Below are 19,252 nucleotides of genomic sequence, written 5' to 3' on the forward strand. Positions count from 1 at the left end.
ATAATGATGATGTCATAATTACATATTAGTAGGAATTTTTTATAAAAGAAAATACTATCTTTTCTAAATTGTAATTTTAATTTTCTAAAAAAATTAAAAGGCATTTATTATTACTAATTATTATTATTATTATTATTATTATTATTATTATTATTATTATTGTTATTGTTATTAAAAATATAAATACTTAATTTTGAGCGAACATTATTATTATTATTATTATTTAATTTTAATATAATAATTATAATTATTAAATTATTAATATTCAAATATGGATTTTTTTTACGAAATTAATTACGTTACATATGTATGAGAAAATACATGTCTCTATATATTTGTAAAAACAACGAAAAATTTCTTAGTCAAACGGGTCATTAAAATAAATGACTTCAGCATTTACATTCACTTAATACCTAAAACATGTCATTAAATTTATTTCGTTTAAACAAGCCCGTAATTTCACGGGTTATTTTACTAGTAGTCATATAAAGCTATAAAAACATGATGTCAACATTAAACTAATTACTCTTTAATTTTCATAATAATGATGTCATAATATTTAATTTAACTAAAAAAATACGAAATCTTTTATAAAAAAATCTCTCATAAATTGTAAAATATTCTACAGAACACTCAAAATTTAAAGCATATTGTACAACTTTTATATAATAATTGTACTTTAATTTTCTAATTTTTTTTAAAGGCATTGATTATTAATAATAATTATTATCATTATTAAAAATATAAATAATATTCAACTTTGAGCGAATTTTATTATTATTATTTACTTTCAATATAATAATTATAATTATTATATTATTGATATTCAAATATGGATTTTTTTACGAAATTAATTAAGTTACATATATATGCGAAAATAAATGTCTCTATATACGTGTAAAAACAACGACAAGTTTCTTAGTCAAACGGGTCATTAAAATAAATGAATTTAGTATTTACATTCACTTACCAACTAAAACATGTTATTAAATTGTTTCGTTTAAACAAACCCGTAATTTCACGGATCATTTCATTATTAATTATTAATAATAATAAAAATAAATAATGTAATAATTAATTACTCCGTAATTAATTAATTAATTAATGTAATTAATACTTACTATTAATAAATATAAAAAAAATATAAAAGCGGCAGCTGTACAACAAAACCAGTGCCTCCTCCGTTTTTGTTTCTTTCATCATCGCTCATTGATTTGAGCTTTAATAACAAAAGATCATCAATTTTTAACACAAACAGGTTACCAAATACAACAAATTTTCATCTTAGATCGAAACCTGAGCTCAATTTTTTTTTTCTTTTTCTATTATTTCTGTAATTTTTGTAACTACTTTATTTGGTGATTATAATCATTGTTTCCGATCTTGATGTTTCGGGTTAGTTCCTTGATGGGTTTTTGATTATCTAAAATGGGTCGATGAGATTTTTAAGTTTCATTGCAAGTTTTTGTTGTTAATTGAGATATATCAGTTTTTTTTTTTCTCTCCCCTTTTTTAGTTTTCAATAATTAAAAAAAAAATAAAAATTACAAAGAAAATAATAAGTGTATTAGATTTTTTGGGGTTTTTGTTTTTGGATGATTTCTGTTGGGAGCAAAGATGATGGTAGGAAGGGGTTAAGTTTGAGATATGGTGTTGAAGGTAGAAATATGGATTTAGAAGCTGAATTTGAAGGAGAGGCTTGTTTTCACAATAATAACAATAACAATTATAATAATTATAATCATTTTAGCAATGGTGATTATGATGATGAAGATGATGATGATGATGATGATGATGATGATGATGATAATTCAACTATTGACCCTGATGTTGCTCTCTCTTATCTTGTAAGGAACAATTCATCTCAATTACTATTTGCATATTGTTTCAATTATTCATTTTGTAAATTGTCTTACTCAATTTTTGTTATATATACTTGATAGACATTGTATTGAGGCAATTTCCATATTTTGTATGGTTAGATCTATATGTAACAACTTGAATTATTTTTTTGCACTTTGATAATTGTGGTATTGGACTTTGATAGCTACTTTAGTACCTTTTTGTTTATACCTTCCTCTTGATGACTATTGGATGCTTGGTGATTATTTATTATTGATTAAACCTGTATATAGGTTTGGATTGTAATGGTTTGAATTTTAGGCTAGTTACTTTGTGGATTGTTTTTTGAATTTTGGCATATGTATTTAAACAAGTGACAAGTCGCTAATTAAATGCCGTGCATTTATATATCTAATTATGTGTGAATATATGCTGCAAGGATGCATGTAATAAGATTCGAATTCATGATATCGAATATCATACCGGGGTGCATTTATATGCATACATACATGTAGTTATGTTTGTTTGGTAGCTAAGCAATAAACGAAAAAAGCAATATCTTGACTCGTATACTAAATATTTAATATTTAATATAAACACATAAAAACTGTGACCTTTATTTTTCTTTGTTCATTAATCCTTAAATAAACAAAAAGATTCTCGTTGCCTTGGCATCATCTCTTGAGTTTGTGTATCTATTCAGTGTAATAGGGTGTTTTTTTTCTTCTTATGAAGTAAAGTAACAATTTTTAATTTGATCAAAAGATGTGCTTACCGTATTGGACGTTTTTACAAAATAACTTTTACTGAATTTGATTCTCGTTTTACCCTTTTAAAATCTGTACTTCTTTGTTCTAACGTATCTTGTTGTTGTTCTTTGAAGGACGAGAAACTTCAAGATGTATTGGGACATTTTCAGAAGGATTTTGAAGGTGGAGTTTCAGCTGAAAATTTGGGTAAGTTAAACAAGCAGCTGGTCATCGATAATTCTGAAACTAGAAGTGATGTAATGCTGATTCTAGCATTTGTACTTTTATACAGGGGCAAAGTTTGGGGGATACGGTTCGTTTCTTCCGTCTTATCAGCGTTCCCCTGTTTGCCCTAATCCAAATACGCCACCCAAAGTTCCTACCAATAATGCATCCATCTCCTCAAATGCTCTGCTTATAGAGGTAGCTTTTTTTTTCTTAATAATTCTAGAGTTAAAAATTTTTCGCTAAAAGTTTGTACTTATGTTCAGAATCAATTGGTACTCAGATGAATAACCCTTTTAATAATGTTTAAGTTTCTGAACATCCACATTATCTTCGTTTTAATAACTCCATTGATACCATAGTTAGTGCTGTTTATACATCTTAAATAGTGTTTTTACAAAGCTGAACTATGTATTCTCCCTTATAGCATTGACTTACACCCATAAGGCGAGGCCAATTTGGTTCGATTATTAGTTTTTTAGATGCTGTGAACATATAACTAACAAAACTTGATAGAATGATGCAATTTTCAGCACAATGCTGAATTCCTGAACTGTGATTTCTTAAAACTTTGTCTGGAACGAGTTCAAAAAAGATATACGTTTAAATCTTCGTGTTCTAAACTGGCTAAGCGGTCTGACTCACATTGGGCCTAGTGACCAGGTGGTTTGACTGATAGTGGGCCAAGAAATTTTAATGGTGGGGCTACATGTTATACACACAGTATTAATTTATGTTTGCACACAGGGTGGTCGTTATAACTCGGCCTCGGCACCAAATACGTCTCAGCCAACAAGAAATGGACCAGGTTCGAGTAACGGTGCACCAAGGGTAGGTCCATCTATGAATGGTAAACTAAAACAAGAAGTGCACATGTCATCTGTTAAACGTGGTGATAGGCTTGCTTCCAATGGACACATTAGTAACAAGTTGGCTAACACATGTGACCCAAAGTCACTAAAGGTTCGAATCAAAGTTGGACCAGATAATTTGTCGACTCGAAAGAAGGCTGAAATCTACAGTGGACTTGGCCTTGACGTCTCTCCTTCGTCTTCGGTAGAAGCTTGTCCCGTAGATAGTGATGATTCATATCATGACATCACTCATGATGAATCTCCCACTAGTATTCTTGAGGTTTGTGATGTCACTTATGTGTGAGTGTGTGGGTTGTGTTATTGTTTGTATATTTTTTCTAGAGGTGACAAATTGGGCTTGTCAAGTAATATGTCAAACATCTATCTTCTCTTGTTTTTATTTTTATAAAAAAATTAATTTTATAGAAATAAATAAATATTTTTTATATTATAAATATAGTAATAATAAATAAATAATTTTATAAAACAATTACTTTCGACTCATGTAAACTGTTTTAAGTGTTCAAAGTTTTGATTGGAACCATTGGAGATCAATACAACCCATTTTTAGGTGCTACTTCTATTCATCATTTAAAATTGCTTAAAGATACAATTTTTATCTTAATTTCTTCAACAGATGATGACGTCATTTCCAGTTTTTGGAGGTTTACTGTTATCCCCTCTTCCGAATGATCTTTTGTGCTTGACTGAAAAAGAAAAAAAGGATGATAGTAGTTGTGGGTCCGTGCATAAAAGAAGCCAAGACAGTACTTTTAGGGTTAAAAAATCTAATTCTAAATTTGATAAAGATGTTTTATCTGAGAAGAAGCCAAAGACCGAAAATTGCATTGCTTCGGTTGAATCAATAAAGGCGAAGAAGGAAATTGTTACCGATATGTCTTGTGAAGAACTTGTGCCTAATGCTTTAAAGGTTCCTCTTTTGTCGAAACCGGCTTTTGTACTAAAAGAAGAATCTTTAGATCCGGTTTCGATCGATGATGGTAGAAACGAGGGTTTGGTTGAAAATGTAATATCTGATGAAAAGGTTGTAACTCTCCGTACAAAATCGGAATCGGATGTATCAAAATCTGGACTAAGGCCTCGAATGCAGAAGCCTGCTCAGAAAGCTACTTCGCATGAAAAAGATGGCACGAAATTGATGACATCATCATCTAGAAGCAAAAAGAAATCAAAAGGAAGCAAAAGTACGGAAAATGGGTTTCAAAGTACAGAAGCCTCGAAAGTTAGTGTAAAGAACGAATCTTTCTCAAAAGATAAGAACACTTGCAGGTTGAAAGTAGAGGATCCAAAAAACAATAATGAAAAGGTGAGTGAAACATATAAAGATTTCTTTGGGGAGCTTGATCCCGATCTTGAAGATGGTGATGACATGGCATTGGAGGATAAACCTCTTGGGGACAGGCCAAAGGACGACAAAGTAACTGAAAAAGGTTTTACTTTTGAAAGCGACGTATTGTCAAAAGATAGACTAAAAGAAAAAAAAGGTGTAAAACCATCTTCATTAGTATATCCTCCGGTAACAGGACCTGTTGTGGGCCATGGCCCACCTATAACGGGAAATGGTGTGCCTATTTGTGATCCTGGTTCTGCAACCGTGGCTGCAGTAGTAAATGAAGATTGGGTTTGTTGTGACAAATGTGAAAAATGGAGGCTTCTTCCACCAGGTCTGAATCCTGGTAGCCTTCCTGAAAAATGGCTCTGTAGCATGCTTAATTGGCTGTAAGTTTCTTTTTCACAATTTTAATTTATCGGTTTTCTTTCTTATCGGTACCTTCCTAAAATGCATAATGAGAATCAAGAGAAACACTTCAATTTGCAAATATGAGTGATTTTGGGCAACAAGTGTCGAGGATAGTAGTTAATTTATAGGCACAAGTCAAGCGAATTTGGGTCTGACATAGATACGTTTATAGTTCTGGTCAAAATGGGACAGATAAACAGGCCAAAACCGTTTTTTGCCTACTTTTTCTTTTGAATACAAAGTATTAATCTTATATAATACTGCTCAGGCGATTGTAAACATTAGAATACATTGTACATATTCGATCTGTTTGGTCAACTTTCTTTACCTATCTATTTTTGCCAATTAGATCTGTCAGCAAAGAAATACGAGTATAATTTTATAACCCAAATCGACCCGTTTCAGGTATGTCTTAAACTAGCCACCCTTAATGATGTTTACCTTACAATCCTCCCTTTCTTGCAAACTCATAGCATTCTTTTTGCTATATTACAATAGTAATAGTAATGATAGTAATAATACGCAGTAATAATGGTTACAATGAAGGTGAAAACTAGATGCTTGTAGAAAATTGTCACTAATTTAGTATATTTTGTGATTATAATAAATATACGTGTTTTTTATATTCCAACTTGTCACATGAATAGGCCTGGAATGAACCGGTGTAGCATCAGTCAAGAAGAAACCACAAAGGCTATAACCACCCACTTTCTTGGGCCAGCAGCTCCGGCCGTTCATGGTTTACAACCGGATGCTGACCCGCAAAGACACCAACAACCTTTTGGTCAACAAGTTGGTATGAAGAAAAAACATGGAACAAACGATGCACCGAACGAACCCAAACTGGAAAGACCGTCTCCATCTTTTAATTCTACAAAGAAGAACCTTCAAACCTCGAATGTATCTAGAAGCTTAAACCAGTCTCCTCGTGTAAATGAACTCGATTTTCAAGATTCTGGACAGTCTAGTAGTATCGTTACAGAAAAGCACCGATTTAAGCATAAAGAAAAGAAGAAAATGCGCGAAAACTTTTTTGACGAAGGTATTTTTAATACTTCCTTTGTATGTTGAGGGGGAATTTTTTACCCATCGATGCACAAATGGATCGTTATGGTTTCTGATTTTACTCTAACGGGTCATGAAGGTTAAGCTAGAGTCTACAAACTAAAAAAACAGCCAAAGCAAATGACCTGAAACATGTGAAATGCTGCCAGGAGTTTATTCAAACATATAAAGCCTCCTAAATTTCTTCATTTGAATATATAAAAAATTGTGAATCTGTATTCTGTACTAATATTAATATAGCAGTTCAATTATTTGTAAAAAAAAAAAAAAAAAACACTTTTTTTGCTTGGGGATCAGCTCGGTCCGATCAGCCAACTATCATTTGACCTATACAGAAGCCATTTTGAGATTTATTGTTGGTTTCTACACTTGCACAGGTAATAATGCTCTTCAATTTAAGATTAGAAACAAAAGAGAGAGTAGTCAAGATTATTCTAGAGATTCCAAGAAAGTAAAAACGAATGGTCATTGTGGGACCGACAAAGATCGAGCTTCTGACCATGATGGAGCTATCTTTAAGGCGGTTAACAGCTCTAATTTACCTTTAAAGGACCATCAAGATCCAAAATATGCATCCAAAGTTTTGGGTATAAATCCCAAAAATCTAAATGGAAAATGTGAGGAAAGAGATGGTGCGAGAAAAAGAAAATCGAGCGAATTTGATGACGCCCAAATCGAAGAAACGAGTGAAAATCGACAGAGGAAAGCCACAATGGCTAAAACCGCTTCAAGCTCTTCTAAGGTTTCGGGGTCTCATAAAACTAAAACCGATAACCCGGAAGCAAAAGGGTCACCCGTTGAGTCCGTTTCTTCATCTCCTTTAAGGATTTCAAATCCTGATAAGCTAACATCTTCTAGAAGGAACTATGAAAGTGTTGACAATTCTCAAGATCCTAATAAAGATCGAGGGGACGATTGTAAAGGATCTAACCAATCAACGACTTTCAAAACGAAATTAGACGTACCGGAAATTGTGCCTTCTCTTGAATTTGAAGCATTACCGTCCGCTAAAGGCCGTCACGGGGAAAGGAGAAAAAGTGGGAAAGGATCATCTTCGAGATCTAAAGACAAACACCGAAGTTCTAAATCTGATATCGAAATTGTTAATCATAAGATATCTCAGGATAAACCATCTGTTAATCCTGATAAGTGTGAAAACAGGTCTGCTTCAAAGAAAAATTCTGCGAGAAAACAACCGTCGGATCAAGAATCTAACCTAAATGTGTCGGTTGAACGCTACGGTCAACGAGTGTCAAAGAAAGATGGGACGGCGGTAAAGGGAAGACCGAACTCGTTACCACCTTCCGGTAAAGTTCAAAACGGAACATTGTTACGCCCTCCACAGCCGTCACACAAAGAAACTGTCGGTAATAGTTTGTTAGTTAATGGTGTTGAAAATGGTGATGGACCAAAAACGATCAATTTGAAAAAGAAAGCTGACACTCAATCGGTGAGTGTAAGACATCCGACCCCTAACGTTCATAAGGGAACACCAAGTCCGCTTAGACGGGAATCATCAACTCAGGCTTCAAGTGCTATAAAAGAGGCGAAAGCTCTTAAACACATGGCTGATCGTCTTAAGGTTTTTGAAATTTATTTTCTTACTTTTTTAAAGGGGTGTTTGGATGTACATTTTTAGAGTGTTTGTTAGAGGTAGTAATATGGGCAGGTCTCAGAACAGGCCGGGTCAGTCTTGGTTGACCTGGTACAATTCCTTTCTAAACATTTTTTTATATTTGATATAATTAGCGTGTCAAAATATGAGTACACATTCTTATAATTTTTTTACTAGATAATTATTTGTGATGAATGATGTAACTTTGCTAATTTTTGCAGAATTATGGATCAAATAATGAGAGTAATTCTCTTTATTTCCAAGCAGCCCTTAAGTTTCTTTACGGATCTTCTTTATTAGAATCCAATCAGACCGATTTACTTCAGTCAACTGACATGTACAGTAGCACTGCAAAACTTTGCGAGTAAGTCGCATCTGGAATATTTAATATAACCATCCTCGTGAGCTTACAGTTTTGACTTTAATCTAATCATTAAGTTAATAATTAATTTTTGTTTTGTGTAATTGTAGATATGTTGCTCATGAATATGAGAAATCAAAAGAAATGGCTGCTGCAGCACTCGCATACAAATTAGCTGAGGTGGCATACTTGAAGGTGGTCTATTCTTTACATCCCACTGCCTCCAAGGATAGACAAGAACTGCAAACGGCTCTAACGGGTCCTACTGGTATGTTCGTCTTTACTTTGTTTTCTAAAATCTTTTTATTTTTATCTGTAATTTGTAATAAATAGGCATAGCAACCCATTTCACTTAGTTTTGAGTTTTGTCACTTGATCTTCAAGATTGCTATTTCCACTTTTAAAAATCGATAACTTCAATGGTAGTAAATAGATGAACTTTACATGAAAACAAATGTTTTTTTTTTAAAAGAAAAGTTGTGCATTTTTTTTTACAGTAAGTAATAGTTGCAAATTACTACGTATGACTTAATAGAGTGTTGTTGGTTTGAATTTGTAGGTGAGTCTCCTTCTTCATCTGCCTCTGATATCGATAACTTGAACAACCCAACGACTGTTGACAAAGCTGTCGTCGCCAAGAGTGCTAATGATCCTCAAACCGGTGGGACCCACGTAATCGATGCTCGAAATAAGCCCAACTTCTTACGGATTCTTACCTTTGTAAGTGTACACTCAAAAACCGAATACATCTTGCTGTAAATAGAACTCAGTTTGACCGGTTCACCTAAAAACCAGAAATGGTTAAAGATATAAAAGATAGCTGGCAGTTCAAACAGGTTCGGAAGTCAAAAATTGAATACAATACTTCATTTTTTTCCTATCTATTTGAGAGTATGGACATAAATACACAACTAGCTTTAACCCAACCCATAATTAAAGGTTCCTGTTTTGACGCATTGCACGAGTGTCAACCTCTAGGTCTAATTAAAAACTTATAATTTTTTTACACATGAAATATCTTTATTGTAGGCTCAAGATGTAAACTTTGCAATGGAAGCTCATAGAAGATCTCAGAACGCTTTTGGTGCGTGTGGTTCACAACAGGAACATGCAAATCATAAGGAAGTAATCAAACCAGCTCTTGATTTCCACTTTCAAGACATTGAAGGATTGTTACAACTTGTACGTTTTGCAATGGAAGTAGTTAGTAGGTAATTTCGGTTAATTTGATTCATCTGAGGATTAGACACAATCTTGGGGATCGATCTACAAACGCGAAGATGCTATCTGGTGTATTTTCTCAAACGCCATTTGTGCAACTGTACAGTAACAACTAAGGACTCGAGATCCAATACTGATCAAATAATAAGATTTTTGATCAGATTAATGTTCGTTCTAGTGAGGATGGTTTTGAAACTTGTTAATTTGTTATCTTTGGAAAGCCGGAACATCAAGTTCGTCTTTTGAGGTACGTAAACTGCGTATAAATAATAGTCTTTTTTTCCTTTTTTATATGTTAAAGTTTTGTATCAGTAGTAATTGTCGTTTTGGTTTTATGGTTGCAGTTGATAGTGTTCTGTATATAATGGTGTCGTTGAGTTAGAATACTTTCAGCAGTAGCAGGAAATCGTTCAAGTGAATAATGAATGGTAGCGTTGAAGATGGGTTAACAGGTACATTTCAGTGTTACTTTTTGTAAAAAATAAAAAATAAATAACTTTGAGATAAGGAAGTTAGTACTATAATATAAAAATGATGCCTATTTTTGTTTCAGGTGAATGGTGGGGAAATACCATGATGATGATGATGATGATGATTTGGCAGAGATTTGTATCACATTTTTGGTTGTATAAGAAAGGTCCACAAAAAAGGACCTGGGAACATAATGTATGTATGAGAAAATGACTTGGAATAATGTTTCTATCAAAAGCTTTGTATTTACCTGAATGAATTGAATGAGCAAACGCTCCCTACAAATTTATTTATTATTAGTTAAATGAAATGTCACACCTTTTACACAGTTAAAGGCACACAAAGAGCTTTCATAAGTGATATAATTTTGTTTGTGCCAAATAAGTACAAAAAAATGTATGTACTATTCTACAAAATATAACCTCAAAGTTACTGAATTAACAGGCGGTTATGGCTATTAAGTTAACAATAAAGTTGGGCTTTTAATCATCATTGTTAGCTTAAAATCTGGTAATTATAGACCTAATTTAAATATTCCCATAATAGAATCTTTGTGCTTTTTTTTTTTTTTTTTTTGGTGACAGATTCTTCATCATAAAATCTGTTATCCTTTATCCTTATACAATTATACTTGCACCTTATATATTTAGTTTATACAGTTGTATTGTTTATACAAACAGCTTTACTTTTAACATTATTTTTGTACAAGTGACAATATTTCACTATTAATTTAGACATTAGGCATTACAAAGAAACTGGACTAATTATTATATATGTAGCAGATTCGAAGGTGGAAGAAATACAATTCCAATTCCAATTTCCAATGGCTGTTGAAAGGTGGGTGAAAATTTGGGCAGCTTAATATGAAATATTCAAGTACATGCTAGTTGTTTTTATACGTATTGCAATTCGTAAAAATTGTAGTAATCATCCTACATCACCTAATAAATCATTTATTTCGTCACTATTTTGTTGAACAATGATTGCATTACAAATAGAAATTTAGGCTTAAAAATCAACGAATTTTAACAAATTAACTTGTGACCTCTATATTGAAAGGATGAAATCGAATGGTTAATCAATGCTGCCAAATATTTCATATAACAGAATTCAAGCAGCACTACATATCTTTTTTTTATCAATGGAAGAAAATTTGTAGTCACTTTAACGATAATCTTAGAAGAAAAATTGCAAGGTAGAGGAAAGTGTTTCCAGCGTTTTCACGTAAAATGCAATGACATAATCGACCGAAAATATTAGAACGATATAAAAGCGTGCCATTTATAAGCACCCTTGAAAAACGGTTCATTTACTTAAAAGTCATACTTGACATTGCTTTTCAATATGTCAACTGCACAAAGCCCCCAGCGCCAAAGAAAATATATCCACAAAGATAAATGGTTAACACAATCTCTCACCCTAACCCTCAAAGAGGATAAACAAAAACACCAAAAACGTGTGAACGTTTCAAGGCAAGGGGGAAAAAAAAGATGTTTCACTAGCAACACCACAAAATACGTGTTTGTACTTGCTCTACTCCTTCGCAACAAAATGTAATTACCAAATACTACTTATCAGGCAGCATCCATTAAGGTGGTTTCTAGATCATGCCAAATATCTGAAGAGATTAGGGTTCTCCTTGTCTCTTTCCAAGTACTCTCGCGTGATCAGATCCTCGATCCTCTTCTTGATTGCCTTGAAGTCAGGCTGCATATATCATATTACAATACCATTAATTACTCATTATAAAAACACTGCTATCAGACTATGCAATGAATCGCGTATTAGATGATACAAAACCCAAGTTGTTCCGCACACTAAAATGTTAAGTCAACCCATTTATAAACTAAAATGGTAAAAACAGGTAAGCGGATGTTTTCCTATTCATGTCAAGGGCAAAACTTTTTACTAAAATGCATAGGGTTGATGCATGAGGGATGTGAATGGCATACCTTAAACATACGGCTTAGCTGCTCCACACACTCGGTGACTAGCTGTTGATGACCAAGAACTTTTCGGGACTTCATAATACGGACAATGGAAGCATCAATAGCATATCTCCGGTCCTTGTCAACATCTTCCACTACTTTTTTCCTCTCGTCAACAGGTGGCAAAGGAATCTGATTGATGTAACAAAAGAAGTCACCAAACATAAAACAATAAATAACATTAAAAAAGAATAAAGCCAATGAATATAATAGACATAGTTGTTTAAGTGGATGCATACTCTTATTCTCCTCATCCTATCAGAAAACTTTGAATTAAACTGAAAGTAATCAGTTTCAGAAACGGTTCTTGAGGCTGGTTCCTTGATGAGAATCTTGTATTTGGCACACGCTAGCGATTGGAGTAACCTCACCAAATCTTCATCAGCAAGATTCAGCTGTTGCTTGATATCTGAGTAGCTTAGTCTATCTGAACCATTGAATAGCAACAGCACAGCAGCCTAAATAAAAAGAGAATCAAGAACGCACGTGTCAAAAGATGACCACACACATTTATGTATTCAATGGGGGGACAAAACCAAACTGAATCAAAGGCCCTTCTACTCGAGTATTACCTGATAGGTTCCCAAAACGAGCTCGATGGTTTTCTGATCAAATTTACCATTTACATTGCACGTCCCTAGAGAGTAGATCCAAGTAAGCTTTCGGTGCTTGGTTATTGTCTGATAGAATTCCTTGAAAACTTCAACACATTTGATCTGAAATTTTTTAAAACAAAGTTTTATAAATATAAATATATAAAATTATATCCAACGCTATGTTTAAAATACAGTTCAAGGACATCATACCATTTCTTGAGGTAGGCAAAGATCATAGGATTTATAAGTGGGCCAGAATCCCGTAGTCAAAACAGTGACTGTCAAATCAATCCCGGGGCTGGCACCAGAATTATTAGAAAGGTACTCACTAAACCGATTCTGATTTTCCTTTGCCAACGTCAAATCCGTTACCTATAACCACAACACCAAAGTCAACACATAGCAAAACGTTAACCATATGGCCTAAAGTAGCAAGATGAGCAGAGTCGACAAGTGACAAAGAACCAAGTCATGTGACTAAATGACTTGGCATGTTAGTAAAAATAGACTTTGCGCCCTTTTGTTCCCCTTTCAGCTTAACTACTTTCATTTGACCCCTTTAAGAAAAACCACACCCATAATTGGCTCACTCTAAAGTATATCGGTCGAAATTGTCACCTATACAAATGACACAAACACAGTCGACTTACCATGCCCTCCATCTTTGATGTGAACTGCCCACCGCATTGTTGCTTCAACTTTGAAAGAATCACCCTCTCATGATCATCGTTTGCACTCTTATCAAAAAGTAAACGCCGAGACAGTTTTTTCCTACACACATAAACAAAAAACAGAATTCTTAAATTAAAGTTCCAGAAAAAAATGACTTTAAAGAACAGTAAAAAACTTCTAATTTACACACCTGTAGAACTCTGCAAAAAGATCTTTATCACCTATGTATGCAAGAAGCTTAACCACCTGTGTAAAAGAAAAGGTCACCAATTTTAAACACTTCTATAAATAAAATGATCATTAACAAAACCATATAACAGCAGTATCAAACTATACCTTATCCAAGGTCTCTTCGATAGCTTCATCACTCAACTTCTCGCTACCGCCTTTTTTAAGAATATTGTCACAATAAGTAGCCAGCAACTCTGCACTAGTGCTACCAGCCACAACTTTATTGCAGAAAACCTCAAAGGCTTCTTTCAGAGCCTGGAAAGAATTGAAAATAAGGTAACTTCTAGATTTAGTAGAACAAAAAACAACAAAAAAAAAAAAACAAAATACTAAGCTAACCTTGTGAAATAGTGTGTGATTCGAGAAGCAATCAGTAACATAAGACATGAACTTGTCATGCAAATCAATAACTTTCCTAACAAAAATCTGCTCCTGTGGCCCACCACCAACATTCTCGGTCTGCAAAAACATGATTTGATCATTAAAAACTATTCAATAACTCGAGATGTGCTTTACAAAAAAATGTGGTAACATAATGCAGGTTCTTTAAAAGGTGTGATTGTTACCTTGTTGCTTGCAGCGTCTTCAGCCTGTTGGACTAAAGCCATTCCTTCAGCAGTAACATGCTGAAATCCAAAAGAATGATCAAAGTGTGAGAAATGCAATAGCAAGTGTGAACTACAATACTTCATAAGACAAAAGTATTACCTGTTTGAACATATTAGCAACAGGTTCCAATCCTTTAGGAATTTTGCTAAACAGTCTATACATTCTTGAGAGATCATCCACCTGTTTGTTTGTTAGGAAAGATGATAGTTTAGTTAACTATTAAGGACTCAACGTGCAAATTAAAATGTAAGAAACCAAACTACCTTATCATCCCGAAGCAATGTACGACATCCAGAATGCTCTTTCTCTAGCAACTGACTGCTATATACAACCAACAATTCATTTTGCACGTTCTGAAAAACAAATTAAATAACATTAATAAGTGATTCATAATTTTGCAACACCATAAATTTACTGTAAGAACTAACCTCTATGAGCTTTGGATCACTACTCAAATGCAAATAGTTGAGAACTCTCTCTTTCTCCTTTTTTAGACAATCCTCAGCCTGCATTCAATAAAAATCAGTCAAAAGTATTACAAACAGCAACAACAATGTCAGCAGAAACTTCAAAGACAGCAAAAACATTGAAGGTTAGGTAATGGGCCAAACAGTTACATATCAAAACCTATACAACTGGGGCGATATGCAACAGTGTGTTTATCCATTTTTAGAAGGAAACGGATCAATACTGTGCAAAATAATATTATTTGGGACTATAAATTAAACATCCATAATAAAGTAACATGAAAGCCTTTATGAATTTAGATAGATTTCATATGACTTCCAACCTATTCAACCAATCAGACTAACTTCTTTTTCAAATATATCATTTGACTTGCACCATTTGACCCGTTTGAGTAAAAACATCAGAAGTCAGCATACAATTTCTAATAAAAAAAATTTACCTTTAACATATACTCAGGACAAGAGAAATCTACAATCCAGTTGGATGCTTTTCGAGAATAATAAGCCGCTGAATCAGAGAGCATGAAAGTTTCAAAGTCATTTTCATAGTGATCCATTTGTCCCATCCCAATCTCGACATATATATCAAGAACATTCTTCAGTAATGCTCTGTCAATTTGCTCTCCTTCTCGTTCTTGGTCAATCTAGATCATAAAAACTGTTAACTTCACATCACATAACAGACAATGAGATTAGTAAACAAGTACATAAAACAACTTACTAGGGCAATAACCGCATCTCTAGCTTTACCCTTAGTCTCCTCATAAACCGATTCACGAAAACATATCAGACCAACTTCATTCAGGGCAGGTAAGGACCTCCGAGATATGAAATAACGATCAAGGTAATGGAAAAATCGAGACAGCCACCTAACCATTACTTTATGATTTGCCCATCGCTTCACAAGCTCCCGCAACAAAAACTCATCATGCTTCTCTCTTAATGATGGCAAAACCTTCAAAAAGGACATAATAAACAAAATGTTAACCTTTATATATGAGCTATCATAAGGTAGATATAGCCTATAAGTTCCTCGATTAACTGCCACCTGTATGAGTCTGTACATGCTGAGCATGGTGTCTGCTAATATACTACACTGCTACTTTCTCTTAATCTCACAATTCACAGGTTCTTTTGTCGATATTACCGATTAATTCTAACACCTAAAACAAAATATAGAGGATTACCGTGGAACGAATATACTCTTCAAATGCTTCCTTATACTTATCGTACAACTGTTGGGAATAGTCATGGGGAGGCTTTTGAGTGCACATGTTATAGATGGTTCTGGAGACAAGAGTACAAACAACATAACAAGTCAAGATCATCAACAATCAAGTGAGACTTTTACAATACGTCAATTATGAACGTCAATTATGCATGTTAGTGTGTGTGTGTGTGTGTGTGTGAAAAAATAAAAAAATATATATATCGGTATACGTGTATAGCATCATGTATTCCTCTGAGGAAAATTGTTCTGGGAGCCCTTCCAAGATTTTCTTCAGCTTTGTTATCCCATTTTGCATGAAGCTCCATCCTTCATTCAACTCCATAGGAGTTTTCGTATGAGACATCGTCATTATCACACTTCTTCAGTACAAGAGCAACTGATCCATTAAAAATTATATATAATTGGTATAAGTATCATCACAAGCATAAACTGTATGTTTCAATACTATAATTTATACATAGTACGAAAATCAGGATACACAATATACATACATACGTCAAATATATAATGTATGCAGATACATTATTACACATACACGTCAGATATATGTATACAAATATACAAATATAATGTATGCCTATAAATAATAACCCTAGACAGTATGTTTCAATACTATAAATTATAAATAGTACGAAAATCAGGATACATAATATACAACAGATATATGTATACAAATATAATGTATGCCGATAAATAATAACTCTAAACATTAGAAATATATATGCAAATGTACACACAGATACAAACCCTAAAATCAAAGGCATTAGTCAAACCCTAGTTTAGAACTAACATAATCATTCAACGATAAGCAACATATAAAGGTACAACAAAGCGATTAAAACCGTAAAATCGAAAAAGAAACCCTAAAAAATAAGTTCTCCAACTGATAAATTAATTACAAGCCGCAATAATAATAATAACTGATTATTATATCGAAAAACATACCTGCAATTCGATGATGAGCGAAAAGAATCGGAGATTAAAGAGAAAAAAAGGATAAAAAGCGATGATTGGTCGATTTAGGGAGAAAAAGAGAATCAATATGAGAGGCGGAGTCCCATTCTGGGGTTTGGATGTTGAATTCAACTTTTTTTCCTTCTTTTATAGATTTGTCGAGGTATTTAATGGGCTTTTTGTGACGGTGATATAATATTTGTTTTATTTAAATTGTAACCCCCATCAATCAATAAAATCTTTGATACAACAGATCATTGTGACATTGTGATGCGCTCAATTGTAACCCCCCGATCTTTGTGATCTATTTATTTATTTTTATTTATTTTTATTTACAGTATAATATAATACTAGCGAAAGAACTCGTAAAATTACGGATTTATTTAAATGAAACAGTTAATAATATGTTTTATGTATTAAGTGAATGTAAATGTAATGTTTAAAACATTTAGTTTAATAACTCGTGCAACTACGGATTTCGACTAAGAAATTTGTCGTTGTTTTTACAAACATATTGAAACATGTAATTTCGCAAACATATGTAATGCAATTAATCCCGTAAAAAGAATCCATATTTAAATATTAATAATATAATAATAATTACAATTATAATAATAATAATAATAATAATAATAATAATAATAATAATAATAATAATAATAATAATTGAGTATTTATATTTTGAATAATAATTAATAATTATTGGTAACTAACAATTGTCTCTTGAATTTTTTTAAATCAAAATACAATTATTATATAAAAGTTGTACAATATGCTTCAAAATTTGTACGTGTATTCATTGGGTGTTTTGTAGAAAAGATCGTATAATTAACATGTCAATATTTATATTAAAAATATATATTATATTAATGACATCATCATGAAAGGCTTACATTTTTTCTTTTTATTTTTGAATTTCTTTTAAGTTTGGATAATCCTTATTTATGACATCATGATTATAGAGATTTAATAGATAGTATAGTTAATGGGGTTTTTTTTTTTTTTTTTTTGAAAGGTAGTGGACTAATGAAGAAGAAAGTGAATTTTATGGTGAAGGAGAAAATAATTTTTATTTTACAAAAAATTATAGTTATAAATGTGAAAATCGGGTGAAAATATGAACATTTAAAACAGACACTTTATTATAAATGTTATTATTTTGACTAAAAAATGTTCGAAGAATAACATTAATTATGACGAATGTTATAGCTGACGTTCAGTATAACATTGATCGTGATGAATGTTATTTTTCGAGGATTTTCTAGTCAAAATAATATAGTATTAACATTCATTACAAAGTGTTTTTTTATTAAATGTTAAAATTTTCAGCTGATGTTTGTGAATTTTTTTTTTTAATTTACTTCTTTTATACTCTTCTAAAATCTACTTCGTCTAGGTTAAAACACTATATATATTCGTAAAAAAAATTATACTTATTTAATTTTTACTTATTTAGTATTAGTTAATTATATTTAATTATTTATTACTGTATTACTAGTATTTAATATTTAAATTTGATTTAATCATTAATTATTTATCCAATTTAATTAAATTTACTTTAACAGTTAATCATTTTCAATCGGTAATCAATTAAGAGAAAATTGCGCAGATAGTCCTTGTGGTTCGTAGCACCCAGCGTGGATAGACAAAGTTGGTGATTTGAGCGTTGATAGTCCTTGTGACTTAAAAGTAGAGCAACGATAGCCCACTTCACTAACACTGTTAACCTTTTCCGTTAAAACTGAATCATGTGTCAAGCATGTGAGGGTAAATTCATCATTTGCACATATTTTCTCTTAAATATATTTATATTTAATGAACAAGTATTAATATACATATAAAACAAATATAAATAAATTAATAAATTAAATATTTATATTTAAACCCAATTAAATTCCATTTCTTCGTCTAAATCTAAATCTTTCTTAACTTTCTACCTAATCTGCAGATCTTATCTTTCTACCTAAATCTTTCTTATCTTTCTTGAAAATCTAAATCTTTTTAACCCAATTAAATACCTTAATGTACTTGAAGATCTTATATTTCTACCTAATCATAAAAGATTCAACAATTTACAACTTCAGATTCAACAAATTGGAGAAATCTATTAATGCGGAGATGTTATAAATCATGTCGTTGATCCGTTTGCAAAATCTCATATCTTCATTCGAAGATTTGAGATCAAATTCGAAGAGTCAAAGTTCAAACTAACAAAGTCAACCGATTTGAGTTTGCTCAAATTTGAAGTATAGATGTCTTTTCTGGATGAGATTATGATTCGCGAAGGTTATGATGTTGATTTTCAATAGATTTTATAAAGAAAATTGATCGATAAAACA

General features: G+C 32.3%; 2 protein-coding genes across 2 annotated transcripts; one reads left to right on the forward strand and one right to left on the reverse strand.

The window, feature by feature from the left end:
* Window positions 1-1,413: 1,413 nt before the first annotated feature.
* Window positions 1,414-10,486, forward strand: LOC139856160 (cysteine-tryptophan domain-containing zinc finger protein 7-like). The gene is made up of 13 exons (XM_071845409.1): window positions 1,414-1,847; window positions 2,726-2,798; window positions 2,884-3,014; window positions 3,564-3,950; window positions 4,308-5,410; window positions 6,080-6,474; window positions 6,875-8,079; window positions 8,334-8,476; window positions 8,584-8,741; window positions 9,033-9,193; window positions 9,503-9,941; window positions 10,039-10,146; window positions 10,248-10,486. Exons 1-11 carry the CDS (start codon window positions 1,596-1,598, stop codon window positions 9,686-9,688), a joined length of 4,194 nt encoding a protein of 1,397 aa, XP_071701510.1. The 5' UTR covers window positions 1,414-1,595; the 3' UTR covers window positions 9,689-9,941; window positions 10,039-10,146; window positions 10,248-10,486.
* Window positions 10,487-11,437: 951 nt separating this feature from the next.
* LOC139853209 (cullin-1-like) lies at window positions 11,438-17,058 on the reverse strand. Its single transcript, XM_071842589.1, has 18 exons — window positions 16,905-17,058; window positions 16,169-16,335; window positions 15,916-16,015; window positions 15,450-15,683; window positions 15,169-15,372; window positions 14,690-14,767; window positions 14,525-14,614; window positions 14,361-14,441; window positions 14,219-14,278; window positions 13,992-14,111; window positions 13,758-13,907; window positions 13,612-13,667; window positions 13,400-13,520; window positions 12,960-13,121; window positions 12,726-12,869; window positions 12,393-12,611; window positions 12,118-12,285; window positions 11,438-11,872 (listed from the first exon to the last, which is right to left on the reverse strand). Exons 2-18 carry the CDS (start codon window positions 16,306-16,308, stop codon window positions 11,771-11,773), a joined length of 2,229 nt encoding a protein of 742 aa, XP_071698690.1. The 5' UTR covers window positions 16,309-16,335; window positions 16,905-17,058; the 3' UTR covers window positions 11,438-11,770.
* Window positions 17,059-19,252: the final 2,194 nt, after the last annotated feature.

The sequence above is a fragment of the Rutidosis leptorrhynchoides genome, chromosome 6, assembly GCF_046630445.1.
Source record: "Rutidosis leptorrhynchoides isolate AG116_Rl617_1_P2 chromosome 6, CSIRO_AGI_Rlap_v1, whole genome shotgun sequence".
NCBI lineage: Eukaryota > Viridiplantae > Streptophyta > Magnoliopsida > Asterales > Asteraceae > Rutidosis > Rutidosis leptorrhynchoides.